Consider the following 10,251-nt stretch of genomic DNA (forward strand, 5'->3'; position numbering starts at 1 on the left):
AGTCCTCCAGAAATGCAATTTGGATGCCACTGGGACCCAAATATGAAAATTCTGTCACAATTTACTCACCCTGATGTTGTTCTGTAGACCACAAATGAAGGTATTTGAAAAATAAATAAATAAATAAATCTCAGTATGGTCAATGGGGTCCAGTGTTGTCTTGGACCCCATTGACTTTCATTGCAGGGACCAAAACGTTCTTCAAAATATCTTCTTTTGTGGTCAACAGAAGAAAGTCATACAGATTTGGAACGACATTTGGAATGACTTGACACAGGTTGAGTAAATGATGGCAGAATTGTCATTTTTGAGTGAACTATTCATTTAGAATAGAGGCTCCAAGACTTAAAATGGGTGTTTCATCTAAAATGTGCAACCTGAGGTCTTCCTGGACCAGGATTGAGCACCTCTGCTTTGATGAACTACATGAAGGAACATTAGACATAGGCCGAGTCACTCGACTGGGTGCGGCTGAAATTCGGCATGCTCATCCGCGGTAAGTCCTTGTTTCTGATCTCGTATATGGACTTTCTCCTGGCCTGAACCCCCCTCACCGCCGTTTTAATTTTCCTCCAGCCCAGATGATTGAGTTCTGCAAGGTTGAGCACCACGCAAATCCCACTGACCGCAAACATGAAGACGAGGAACACAGTTTTCTCAGTGGGTCTCGAAACGTAGCATTCGACGTCTTTGATGCAAGGGTAGCGATCGCACTCGTACATGGCGGGAACGTTGAATCCGTACAGGAAGTACTGCCCCACCAAGAAGCCAATCTCCAGTGCGTTCCTGAAAACCACTTGAATGATGTAAAACCTTGAGATGCCCTCTTGCCTTCTCATTTTAGATTTGGCAGTTCTCATGGCTGAACTGGGGATCTCTTTCACTTTCAAACAGTCGGGCTCAGATTCTTTGGTGGAGTTTTCCGTGTTCTGAAGTACTCCGTTCACAATGGTGCTCTTGAACCTTTTGCTGTCGTCTCGTTTCATTGAATCGGGATCTTTGTCGAGGGACAGGTAGACCATGGAATATCTCCGCTCCTTCTGTTTGGCCGACTGATGCACAGAGTATGTGATGAAGCATAGACTGGGTGTGCAAACCATGATGATCTGGAACACCCAGTATCTGATGTGAGATATAGGGAACGCTTTGTCATAGCAAGCTTGGTTACAGCCCGGCTGTAAAGTGTTACATACGAACATTGACTGCTCATCATCATACACGGTCTCTCCTACAATTGCAACGATTAGAATCCGGAAGATCACCACCACTGTCAGTAGGATCCTAAACATAAAGACAGAAATATTTTAGTTCATAGTGTATCTGCTCCGGTATTCACAAAAAAGTTAAGTCAAAGCAATAAAAGGAATACAAAACACTTAAAAATTGCAATACAAAATGGCTAATAAATAAACAAATTTATTGTTAAAAATGGCCATTTGTGGTTGCTAGAAATTCACTGTAAAATTACAGTGACAACACTTCATTTTAAAAGGGTTCAAATTCTGCACCTTTTTGCACCATATATATATATATATATATATATATAGTATATCAAATAAAAAACAGAAAAGGAATTCACCCCCCCACACACACACACACAACGAATGAATGAATTAATAAATAAATTAAAAACATTACAATTAAAGAGACAATTCCTGAAAATGTGGTTTTGCTAGAAATTCACTGTACAAAATAGCACATATTTTGCACATCATAACTGTATATACTTCATGAACTGATATAATCTTAATATTCCAATGATGTACTCATACTATCTATTGATACATAATTCAATAATATTTCATAATATCTGGCAATATTAATATTCCAATAACTACAATGTACCATAAGATTGGTTGTTTTGCATATACTGATACAAATTGTTAAACACAAGACCACATGATGAATTCAATTTCATCAAATGTGAAACTTCTGCAAAAATAGCCAATAAATCCACAGTATATAAATGCGTTCAGCATACAGTGTTCATTTACATCTCACAAAACAATATTAAGGTAGTAACACACATGGCGATAGAACAATGCTATATACATTAACTAAATTACATAATATATTCTTTGAATGTACATGACTGATTAGAAAAAAAAAGAAACATCAGTATTTTATTGAAATGTGATGTGTCACGTGTGGACTTATACATATGTGAACGTCCTTTTACTGATTTCCACCGTAAATTATACGGTGGCTTTTAATTGATTTACTGCAATAATTATAACAGTAGATTTATTGTCGTGTCGAATATAACAAATTCACCGTTATTTATTTTTTATTTTTTAATTTATACTTTTTACTTTCAAAAACATCACTATAGATTTTTTTAATGGTAAAATTACATGCAGTGTCTGTTAAATATAACTTTATTTTTTATTGTATGCTATGGTAATTTACAGTTAACCAACTAACAGGTTTTAACTGTACGGTTTTCTGTTCTTTTGACTGTGCAGATTGACGAGGGGAGCTGTCCAGTGCTGAAACTCTCTCCGCAGGCAAACGCGCGCTTCCAGCCAAGCAGGGCACGCACATTTCTTTGAAAGCAAATCAGATCTGACATGGAACAGCAGTCTTACCGATGGCACAAAATCTTTGTTGTCCAAAATGTGCAGTAATAACTGTAACAACAATAACATCAAAAGCATTATCGTAATTCTTCGAACACCTTCCTGTCCTTTACAATGGGCACATCAAGCTCCAATAGCCAATCGCCCTCATTTAGAAGGGTCACTGTGTAATGACCTCAGTAATTTTCTTTTAATGTGCAAAGCAATCAATAAACATGTTGCACTTTTCCCCTCACCTCCCGATCATAGTTGAATGCTGTTGGACAGCCGCCTCCAGGAGACGCTCGAGAATGGTCCATTCCCCCATGGCTGTTCATTCGGAGACGATGTAACACAGTGGACCGTGTGAAATCAAATGCGAGCTACTGTTCCGCTCCGAAGGCGAGTGTAGTATCGGGCGAATGCATTGATTAGTCGCTGCTGTCCACCTTGTCGCTCCGGAGCGCGCGCTCGTCCTAGGTCCTGATTAGTCTAAAGTCCCCCTGTTTTCTGTCTCGCCAGCAGGACGATAGGTCGCTCTGAGCCTAAACGGAGGGGAGTATAATGTTTGGCTCGTGCTAATCCCGCTTTAAGTAGACTGCCCCCTTCTCCTCCCCCTGCGTCACGCGCAGACAAGGTTGTTGGAGAGAAACCAGAACAGCAGGATCTCTCCGTTTCATTATTCTCCGAATATGCCAGAGATGCCCTGATTAATCCGTAATAAAATCATTGGTGATAAACTCAAATCACTGGGGAGGTCTGTCTCCCGCGACATACACACACCCGCTTGATAGGATGGGAGATTAGAGTTTAGAGTTCGTGTTCGTGTGCGCTCACGATAATAAACAGGCCGCGGATCATGGGGGGCGTAATTAAGGCTCGAACCCCGGCAAAGAAAGCCAAAAGGTAAGTCCAGGTTTCAGACGGGCTTTCCAACGTCTTACTAATGATTTAGATTACAAGCTATAGCCAGAGCGCTTATTTTCAACTGCCGCCAAAACGCAGACGAACATAAAGTAGAGTTTGCTAGACTAAGCAGGTCACCATAGCAACAGTATTCCGCATGCCGCTTTCCATCGCGATCAATCACTGTTGTCAATTTGCGGATTTTGTTACCAAATTTAGCAACTTTATTATTGTTGCTGCGACTTTTATTAATGTTTCGCGTCAAGGAGCTATTATGGCGATATATATTTTGGTGATTCGCAAACAAAACAAAATAAGGCAGATTGTCGTTTGTAACGTTTTCACAAAGCTGACGTCCTCAACTTATTTGTATGGTTACAAGACGCATATAGTCTTAATCAATCGCGTTATCTGACAACAGAGACAAAACTATGTACAAATGTGTAACCTTTCATTAGACAAAACCACAAAACTGTTTTGAAAGCTGAGTTCGGAAAAATTGTGATAGCACCTTTATGCAATTCAATATGGCGTCTAACCTGACTAATTGTTGCACGCAATTAACCTCAACCAATAGTTCCCCAAAAAGTACCTTATAAACTTTAACTTTAACTAAATTTTACTTTAAAATTCCTTTAAAATAATCGACCGCCCTGAAATCCATTGTATTTTTGCAAACACTGTTTATATGTGAAAATTACACTACGTTTTCCGTTTCTGCAAAAAACATGAAAGATTCCACGAGAGTCAAATTTCTTTTGTAAACAGCTGATTGAGTTGGTTAATCTGAACTCTTCAAATCAAGCACAGTCCCTTAACCCTCACTTGCACTCTCCCGCAGGTGATGAAGAGGTAGGCCCATTTGTGGTAACGCCTGTGGTGAACTAACACTGGTGAGTAATCGCTTTAGGACTCCTCACTAGGATGGAGAGATAAAACATGGGATATCCCTGCTAGAATCCAACTGATAACTGAAGCTGTAAAACTCAAGGCAATCAATGTTTGCACATATTTACAGTATAGTGTAAGACAAAAATAAAATCCTCATAAGCCTGAAAAGGGCATCTTGACAATGAGCTGCGTTCTTCTCTGATCTCCCTTCGCCTCCTAGAGAGCCGCAGCTATTTTTATACTGGGTGCTAATTGAAGTTGCAACTATGAATCCATCACAGATGGCTTTTATGCAATCCTGTATTCACTGTATTAATGAACAAAGTGTTACATTTCTTGTAGTAAATGACAAAAGATTAATTAAAGACTAATTAAAATAATACAAATTCCCTGGTCTTGTTTATTTAAAAACCAATAAATATCCACATACACATTTATGTATGATCCAGTAAATAACTACAAACAAATTGCACTTTGGTGTAAACATACTGTACAAGGAAAAATAAAGGCAAAATCTGCCTGCATGCACAACAGGTGGAGGTAATGTTGAGAATTTCTGTTAGAATTAATGTTGAGTGGTGTATCCTGGCACTTAGAAGCACTTCCTGTGGACGATGGATGGGCCAGCCTCATCGTATTCCTGCTTGCTGATCCACATTTGCTGGAAGGTGGACAGGGAAGCCAGGATGGAGCCACCGATCCAGACGGAGTACTTACGCTCAGGGGGAGCGATGATCTGTCAGAAAGAAGACATGTGATGTTTACAAATCAAACATCTTACTTAGGTGAATTCAACTTAAAAGAAGACAGAAAATCTGAATGACTGAATAAATATTCTACCTTGATCTTCATGGTGCTGGGGGCCAGAGCAGTGATCTCCTTCTGCATTCGATCAGCAATACCTGGGTACATGGTGGTGCCACCAGACAAGACGTTGTTGGCATACAAGTCCTTACGGATGTCAATGTCGCACTTCATGATGCTGTTGTAGGTGGTCTCATGGATACCAGCAGACTCCATACCTTTGGTGAGAAAAAAAAACAGCGTTGTTATTGTTAACTAAATCTAAAGCTATGATTTTTTTTTTTTTAAGTAAAGTCGAAATAAAATGAAATATAAATATTAGATGTGGAAATATGAAAATAAAAAATGTTGCTAAGTTGGAGTACTAAAATGACTAAAATTAAAATAAAAATAAAGTTACATAGAATTATGAAAGTAATAAAAATCACAAAAGCACATAATAAAACTCATTTCAAAATCTTTTTTGGTTAACTGAAATAAAGCTGAAATAATAATTAACACAACAACAACAAATATATATATATATATATAAGTATTAGATGAAAAACTTGGGTTGTAGTCACAAAAAATAAAAAATAAATAAAAAGCACATAAACCCCCCCCGAAAACAATGTAAAATCATGTTTGGTTAATTAAAATAAAATATAATAAAATAGAAATATTAGATGGAAAAACTGAAAATATAAAAATCAAAGCTAAATAAAAATATTAATAAATACATAATAATATATAAGAAATACAAAAATAATACTGAACCAGTTTAGACCATATTTAACCAATATGCAGCTATATAAGTTTTTTTTTTTTTGGTAGAATTAATATGATATCACCCACCAATGAAGGAAGGCTGGAAGAGAGTCTCTGGGCAACGGAAACGCTCATTTCCTATAGTGATGACCTGGCCATCGGGCAACTCGTAGGACTTCTCCAGAGAAGAGGAGGAAGCAGCAGTGGCCATTTCATTCTCAAAATCCAGAGCGACGTAGCACAGCTTCTCCTTGATGTCACGAACAATCTCACGCTCAGCTGTGAGAATGTGATTCCAGTGTTAAAGGGGTCCTATTATGCTTTTTCACTTTTTCAACTTTAGTTAGTCTGTAATAGTGCTGTTAGTTATCACTATGTCGGAGACACGCTAGCTTTACCAAAGCATACAAACTTAGAGTGGTTACAATCATCTGGGTTTAAATCGTGCCCAAATTTATTTGATTTTGACGCAATATTTACACTGAAGCTCACAGGCGGCTATGGCAAGGGGCATGACATTTCCGACCAGGCGCCGAGTGCTGCCAATCACAACACATGTAAAATATGTGAAAAATAATGTTTTTCGAACAATCTAGTATGAGAGCCTGTTCTAGTACATCCCCAAAACAAAATCCAGACTTTGTAAAAGAGCATAATAGGACCCCTTTAACACAATATATTATTATAATACCTGTTTGATAACTCTAATAATGATACAGCTTAGCTTATTCATACCTGTGGTCACAAAAGAGTAGCCACGCTCAGTCAGGATCTTCATCAGGTAGTCAGTAAGGTCACGGCCAGCCAGATCCAGACGCATGATGGCGTGGGGCAGAGCATAACCTTCATAGATGGGCACATTGTGGGTCACACCATCTCCGGAGTCCAGTACAATACCTACAAACAATAAAAATCGTTAAGGCTCCAGAGAAACCTACAAGAAATTAAGTAATTTCATGCATGCATTCACAAATACCACACTCACCAGTAGTACGGCCAGAAGCATACAGTGACAGCACAGCCTGAATTGCCACGTACATGGCGGGAACGTTGAAGGTCTCAAACATGATCTGCAAATGAATGCATGCCAGACATTTGTGAAGTCAAATGTATTTATAAAGCAGCTTTACAGACAATTATGTTAATGTCTATAATATCTTAATTTCTCCATGCCTTATAGTTCAGTTAGCAGAATAAATGTTTTGTCTATTTGTAATATTTGCAATAACAAGGTGAGGAATTTTCATTTTCTAGGTGAACAGTCTTTTGTAGAGTTTGTAAAGTCATGCGAATGTGCACTGTTTGAGGATGTTTAAGCGAGTGGCACCTGTGTCATCTTCTCTCTGTTGGCCTTGGGGTTAAGAGGAGCTTCAGTGAGCAGGGTGGGATGTTCCTCAGGGGCCACACGCAGCTCATTGTAGAAGGTGTGGTGCCAGATCTTCTCCATATCATCCCAGTTGGTGATAATACCGTGCTCAATTGGGTACTTCAAAGTCAGGATACCTCTCTTGCTCTGAGCCTCATCACCCACATAGGAGTCTTTCTGTCCCATACCTACCATGACACCCTGTTAGAGAAGAGATGATGTCAATAGTTGAGCACAAACTGTATAATATTCCTCATTAAACCTATAATATAGCCCATTTTTTAATTGAAAAACCATCTTACCTGGTGGCGAGGACGACCAACAATGGAAGGGAAGACAGCGCGAGGCGCATCATCTCCAGCAAAGCCAGCCTTCACCAGGCCAGAGCCATTGTCGCACACAAGAGCGGTGGTCTCGTCGTCGTCACACATGGTGTCAGCTGGGGTTCTAAATGAAGATCAGATACATGTATGAACATACTGCGAACATCCGAGTCATTATGTTTGCATTCCCTGACAAGCTCACGTTTGCTCTGCAGAATAGACCACAAAACCATTTGAAATTCTTTTCCAAACTTAAAAATAAAGATTCTTTATTGGCATCTTTGATTCTATGAAGAACCTTTAACATCAATGGAACCTTTTCCATTGTTCAAAAAGTTTTTATAGTACAAAAAGGTTCTTTAGATTATAAAATGTTCTTCTCACTAAGAAAAAAATGGCTCTTTTAAGAATTTTTCACTGAACGGTTCTTTGGGGAACCGAGAGTGAATGGTTCCATGAAGTTGCACTGAACAAACGGTTCTTTAGTGGAAAAAAAAATTAATTCTTCACACACACACACACACACACACACACACACACACACACACAGGTTTGTTTTTGTGAAAAGTGGGGACATCCCATAGGCGTAATGGTTTTTCTACTGTACAGACCGTATATTCTATTGCCCTACACCAACCCTACCCCTAAACCTACCCCTCACAGGAAACGTTGTGCTATTTCAGATTTTCAATACACTCCATTCTGTGTGATTTATATGCGTTTTGAAAAGTGGGGACATGGGGTAATGTCCTGAAAAGAGGCCTTCTCCTTGTAATACCTATGTCATACCCTTGTCATTATACAAATTTATGTCCTCATTTGTCACAAAAACGTGCGCACACACACACAGAGAGAGAGAGAGCGGGAGAGAGAGAGAGAAAGGTTCTTTTAAGAACTGTTAACTGAAAGATTTTTTGGAAACTGAAAATTGTTCTTCTATGGCACCACTGCAAAAAACAAAAACATTTTGGAGAACATAGTTCTGTACCTCCTGAGATGCTGACATGCTCATCCTTGATTAACTAATCCTCTTGACAAGTTTCAAAAGTAAAAACATGAACTTTTTTTTAACTCATAGTCAGCAAAGTATTCATAACTGACAACTCTAAGCCTCTGAAATGTTTGTTTAGCTCAAGAGTCAATTATATTCATTATAATTCCAGTGATGTTGCACCAGAGCTGACCTAGTTTAAATCCTAGCGTTCAGAAGAGCATCCCATTAAATGAAGTCTGACATTTCGGAAAGCGTTAGCTGTACTTACCAGATCAGCACCAGGAGCGTGAATGGTAGACGGCGCCTTGAGGAGCAGCCAATTTATACTCCAAGAGTGGCCCAGCGCCCGCTGGACTTCCCTCTCCTAATTTGGTAGCCCTAGCGCCATTGAGAGTGGAGTGGCCATGAATGGAAGGGCGCGGAGAGGAGAGACCCCCGCGAGGCATTCGGTCCTACGCCCATGTATGGGAAGAGACGCAGGGAGGCATCGCGGGGGCAAGTGATGGTATTCCACGATTTTCAGCACGTCATTATTAATCACTGTGAACATTGCTGAAATGTCATCCGTAAAATCTGCACGTTACATGCTAAATATAAATGACAAAACATAAGCGATTTTTCCCTTTAAACAAAAAATAAATAAATTAATAAATAAAAATAACCCACCGTTTACACTTAACGATGTCTCATTAAGGTGTTGATATTTTCATTTAGAAGCAAAATATGAGTTTGTCTACGTATCTGAGAAAAAAAAGAGTAAACAATGAATGAACAAAATATTTAACATTTGAAATTATTATAACATCAGAAAAGCTAAATGAAAACAAGAAATATCTATCTATCTATCTATCTATCTATCTATCTATCTATCTCAGCACGTCATTATTAATCACTGTGAACATTGCTGAAATGTCATCCGTAAAATCTGCACGTTACATGCTAAATATAAATGACAAAACATAAGCGATTTTTCCCTTTAAACAAAAAATAAATAAATTAATAAATAAAAATAACCCACCGTTTACACTTAACGATGTCTCATTAAGGTGTTGATATTTTCATTTAGAAGCAAAATATGAGTTTGTCTACGTATCTGAGAAAAAAAAGAGTAAACAATGAATGAACAAAATATTTAACATTTGAAATTATTATAACATCAGAAAAGCTACATGAAAACAAGAAATATCTATCTATCTATTTATCTATCTATCTATCTATCTATCTATCTATCTATCAAAAGCAGGGAAAAGCCATAATCTTTATATAATACACAGTTTAATATCACTACATTAGGATAAGTAAATAGACTGAAAATAAATCATATGTTAGTATTGGAAACAGAATTTGAAGCATAATGATATATCTATATAGAGGGGACTGACAATAGAAATTTATCAGGGAGAATGATCATTTGTGCAAATTAAATTTGAGCAAAATCCTGAAAACACAATAGAAAAGACACAAGACAGGATGCCCAAAATGCAATTGTGCTGTTTTGTCATCCATCCCCCATTCAGGCCAGCCCTTTCATCTGACGTGTGCCTGCCATTTGTTTCCATTTATATCACAGTTGAAGTGTTTGAGCTTTAGGAAGATGAAAGGCAGAGTGCAAAACTCATGTAGGGTTATTTGTCTGCTCTAGGAACTTGCACTGTATATCAA

The 10,251-nt window shown here is 38.3% G+C and overlaps 2 protein-coding genes across 3 annotated transcripts; both read right to left on the minus strand.

Annotated features, from left to right (window-relative positions):
* Positions 1-268: 268 nt before the first annotated feature.
* Positions 269-3,280, minus strand: LOC107712441 (gap junction delta-2 protein-like). Of its 2 annotated transcripts, XM_016517700.1 has the most exons (3): positions 2,816-3,280; positions 2,589-2,630; positions 269-1,281 (listed from the first exon to the last, which is right to left on the minus strand). In XM_016517700.1, the coding sequence occupies exons 1-3, from the start codon at positions 2,884-2,886 to the stop codon at positions 438-440; spliced, it is 957 nt and encodes a 318-aa protein (XP_016373186.1). In that variant the 5' UTR covers positions 2,887-3,280; the 3' UTR covers positions 269-437. The 2 variants fall into 2 exon arrangements, with proteins under 2 accessions (XP_016373186.1, XP_016373187.1); XM_016517701.1 differs by lacking the exon at positions 2,589-2,630 and having other exon boundaries at positions 2,816-3,278.
* Positions 3,281-4,749: 1,469 nt separating this feature from the next.
* LOC107712442 (actin, alpha cardiac muscle 1) lies at positions 4,750-8,876 on the minus strand. The gene is made up of 8 exons (XM_016517703.1): positions 8,858-8,876; positions 7,575-7,719; positions 7,234-7,473; positions 6,892-6,976; positions 6,642-6,803; positions 5,994-6,185; positions 5,196-5,377; positions 4,750-5,091 (listed from the first exon to the last, which is right to left on the minus strand). Exons 2-8 carry the CDS (start codon positions 7,701-7,703, stop codon positions 4,948-4,950), a joined length of 1,134 nt encoding a protein of 377 aa, XP_016373189.1. The 5' UTR covers positions 7,704-7,719; positions 8,858-8,876; the 3' UTR covers positions 4,750-4,947.
* Positions 8,877-10,251: the final 1,375 nt, after the last annotated feature.

The sequence above is a fragment of the Sinocyclocheilus rhinocerous genome, unplaced genomic scaffold (assembly GCF_001515625.1).
Source record: "Sinocyclocheilus rhinocerous isolate Xijiao unplaced genomic scaffold, SAMN03320098_v1.1 scaffold2613, whole genome shotgun sequence".
Lineage (NCBI taxonomy): Eukaryota > Metazoa > Chordata > Actinopteri > Cypriniformes > Cyprinidae > Sinocyclocheilus > Sinocyclocheilus rhinocerous.

Coding starts and splice junctions, on each gene's coding strand:
- LOC107712442 (XM_016517703.1), bottom strand. CDS start 7,703: ATGTGTGACGACGACGAGACCACCGCTCTTGTGTGCGACAATGGCTCT. Junction 7,474..7,574: donor TTGGTCGTCCTCGCCACCAG/GTAAGATGGTTT, acceptor CTTCTCTAACAG/GGTGTCATGGTAGGTATGGG. Junction 5,378..5,993: donor CTTCCAGCCTTCCTTCATTG/GTGGGTGATATC, acceptor TTCTCACCAAAG/GTATGGAGTCTGCTGGTATC.
- LOC107712441 (XM_016517700.1), bottom strand. CDS start 2,886: ATGGGGGAATGGACCATTCTCGAGCGTCTCCTGGAGGCGGCTGTCCAA. Junction 2,631..2,815: donor CATTCAACTATGATCGGGAG/GTGAGGGGAAAA, acceptor TTGTTGTTACAG/TTATTACTGCACATTTTGGA. Junction 1,282..2,588: donor ACAAAGATTTTGTGCCATCG/GTAAGACTGCTG, acceptor CTTTATGTTTAG/GATCCTACTGACAGTGGTGG.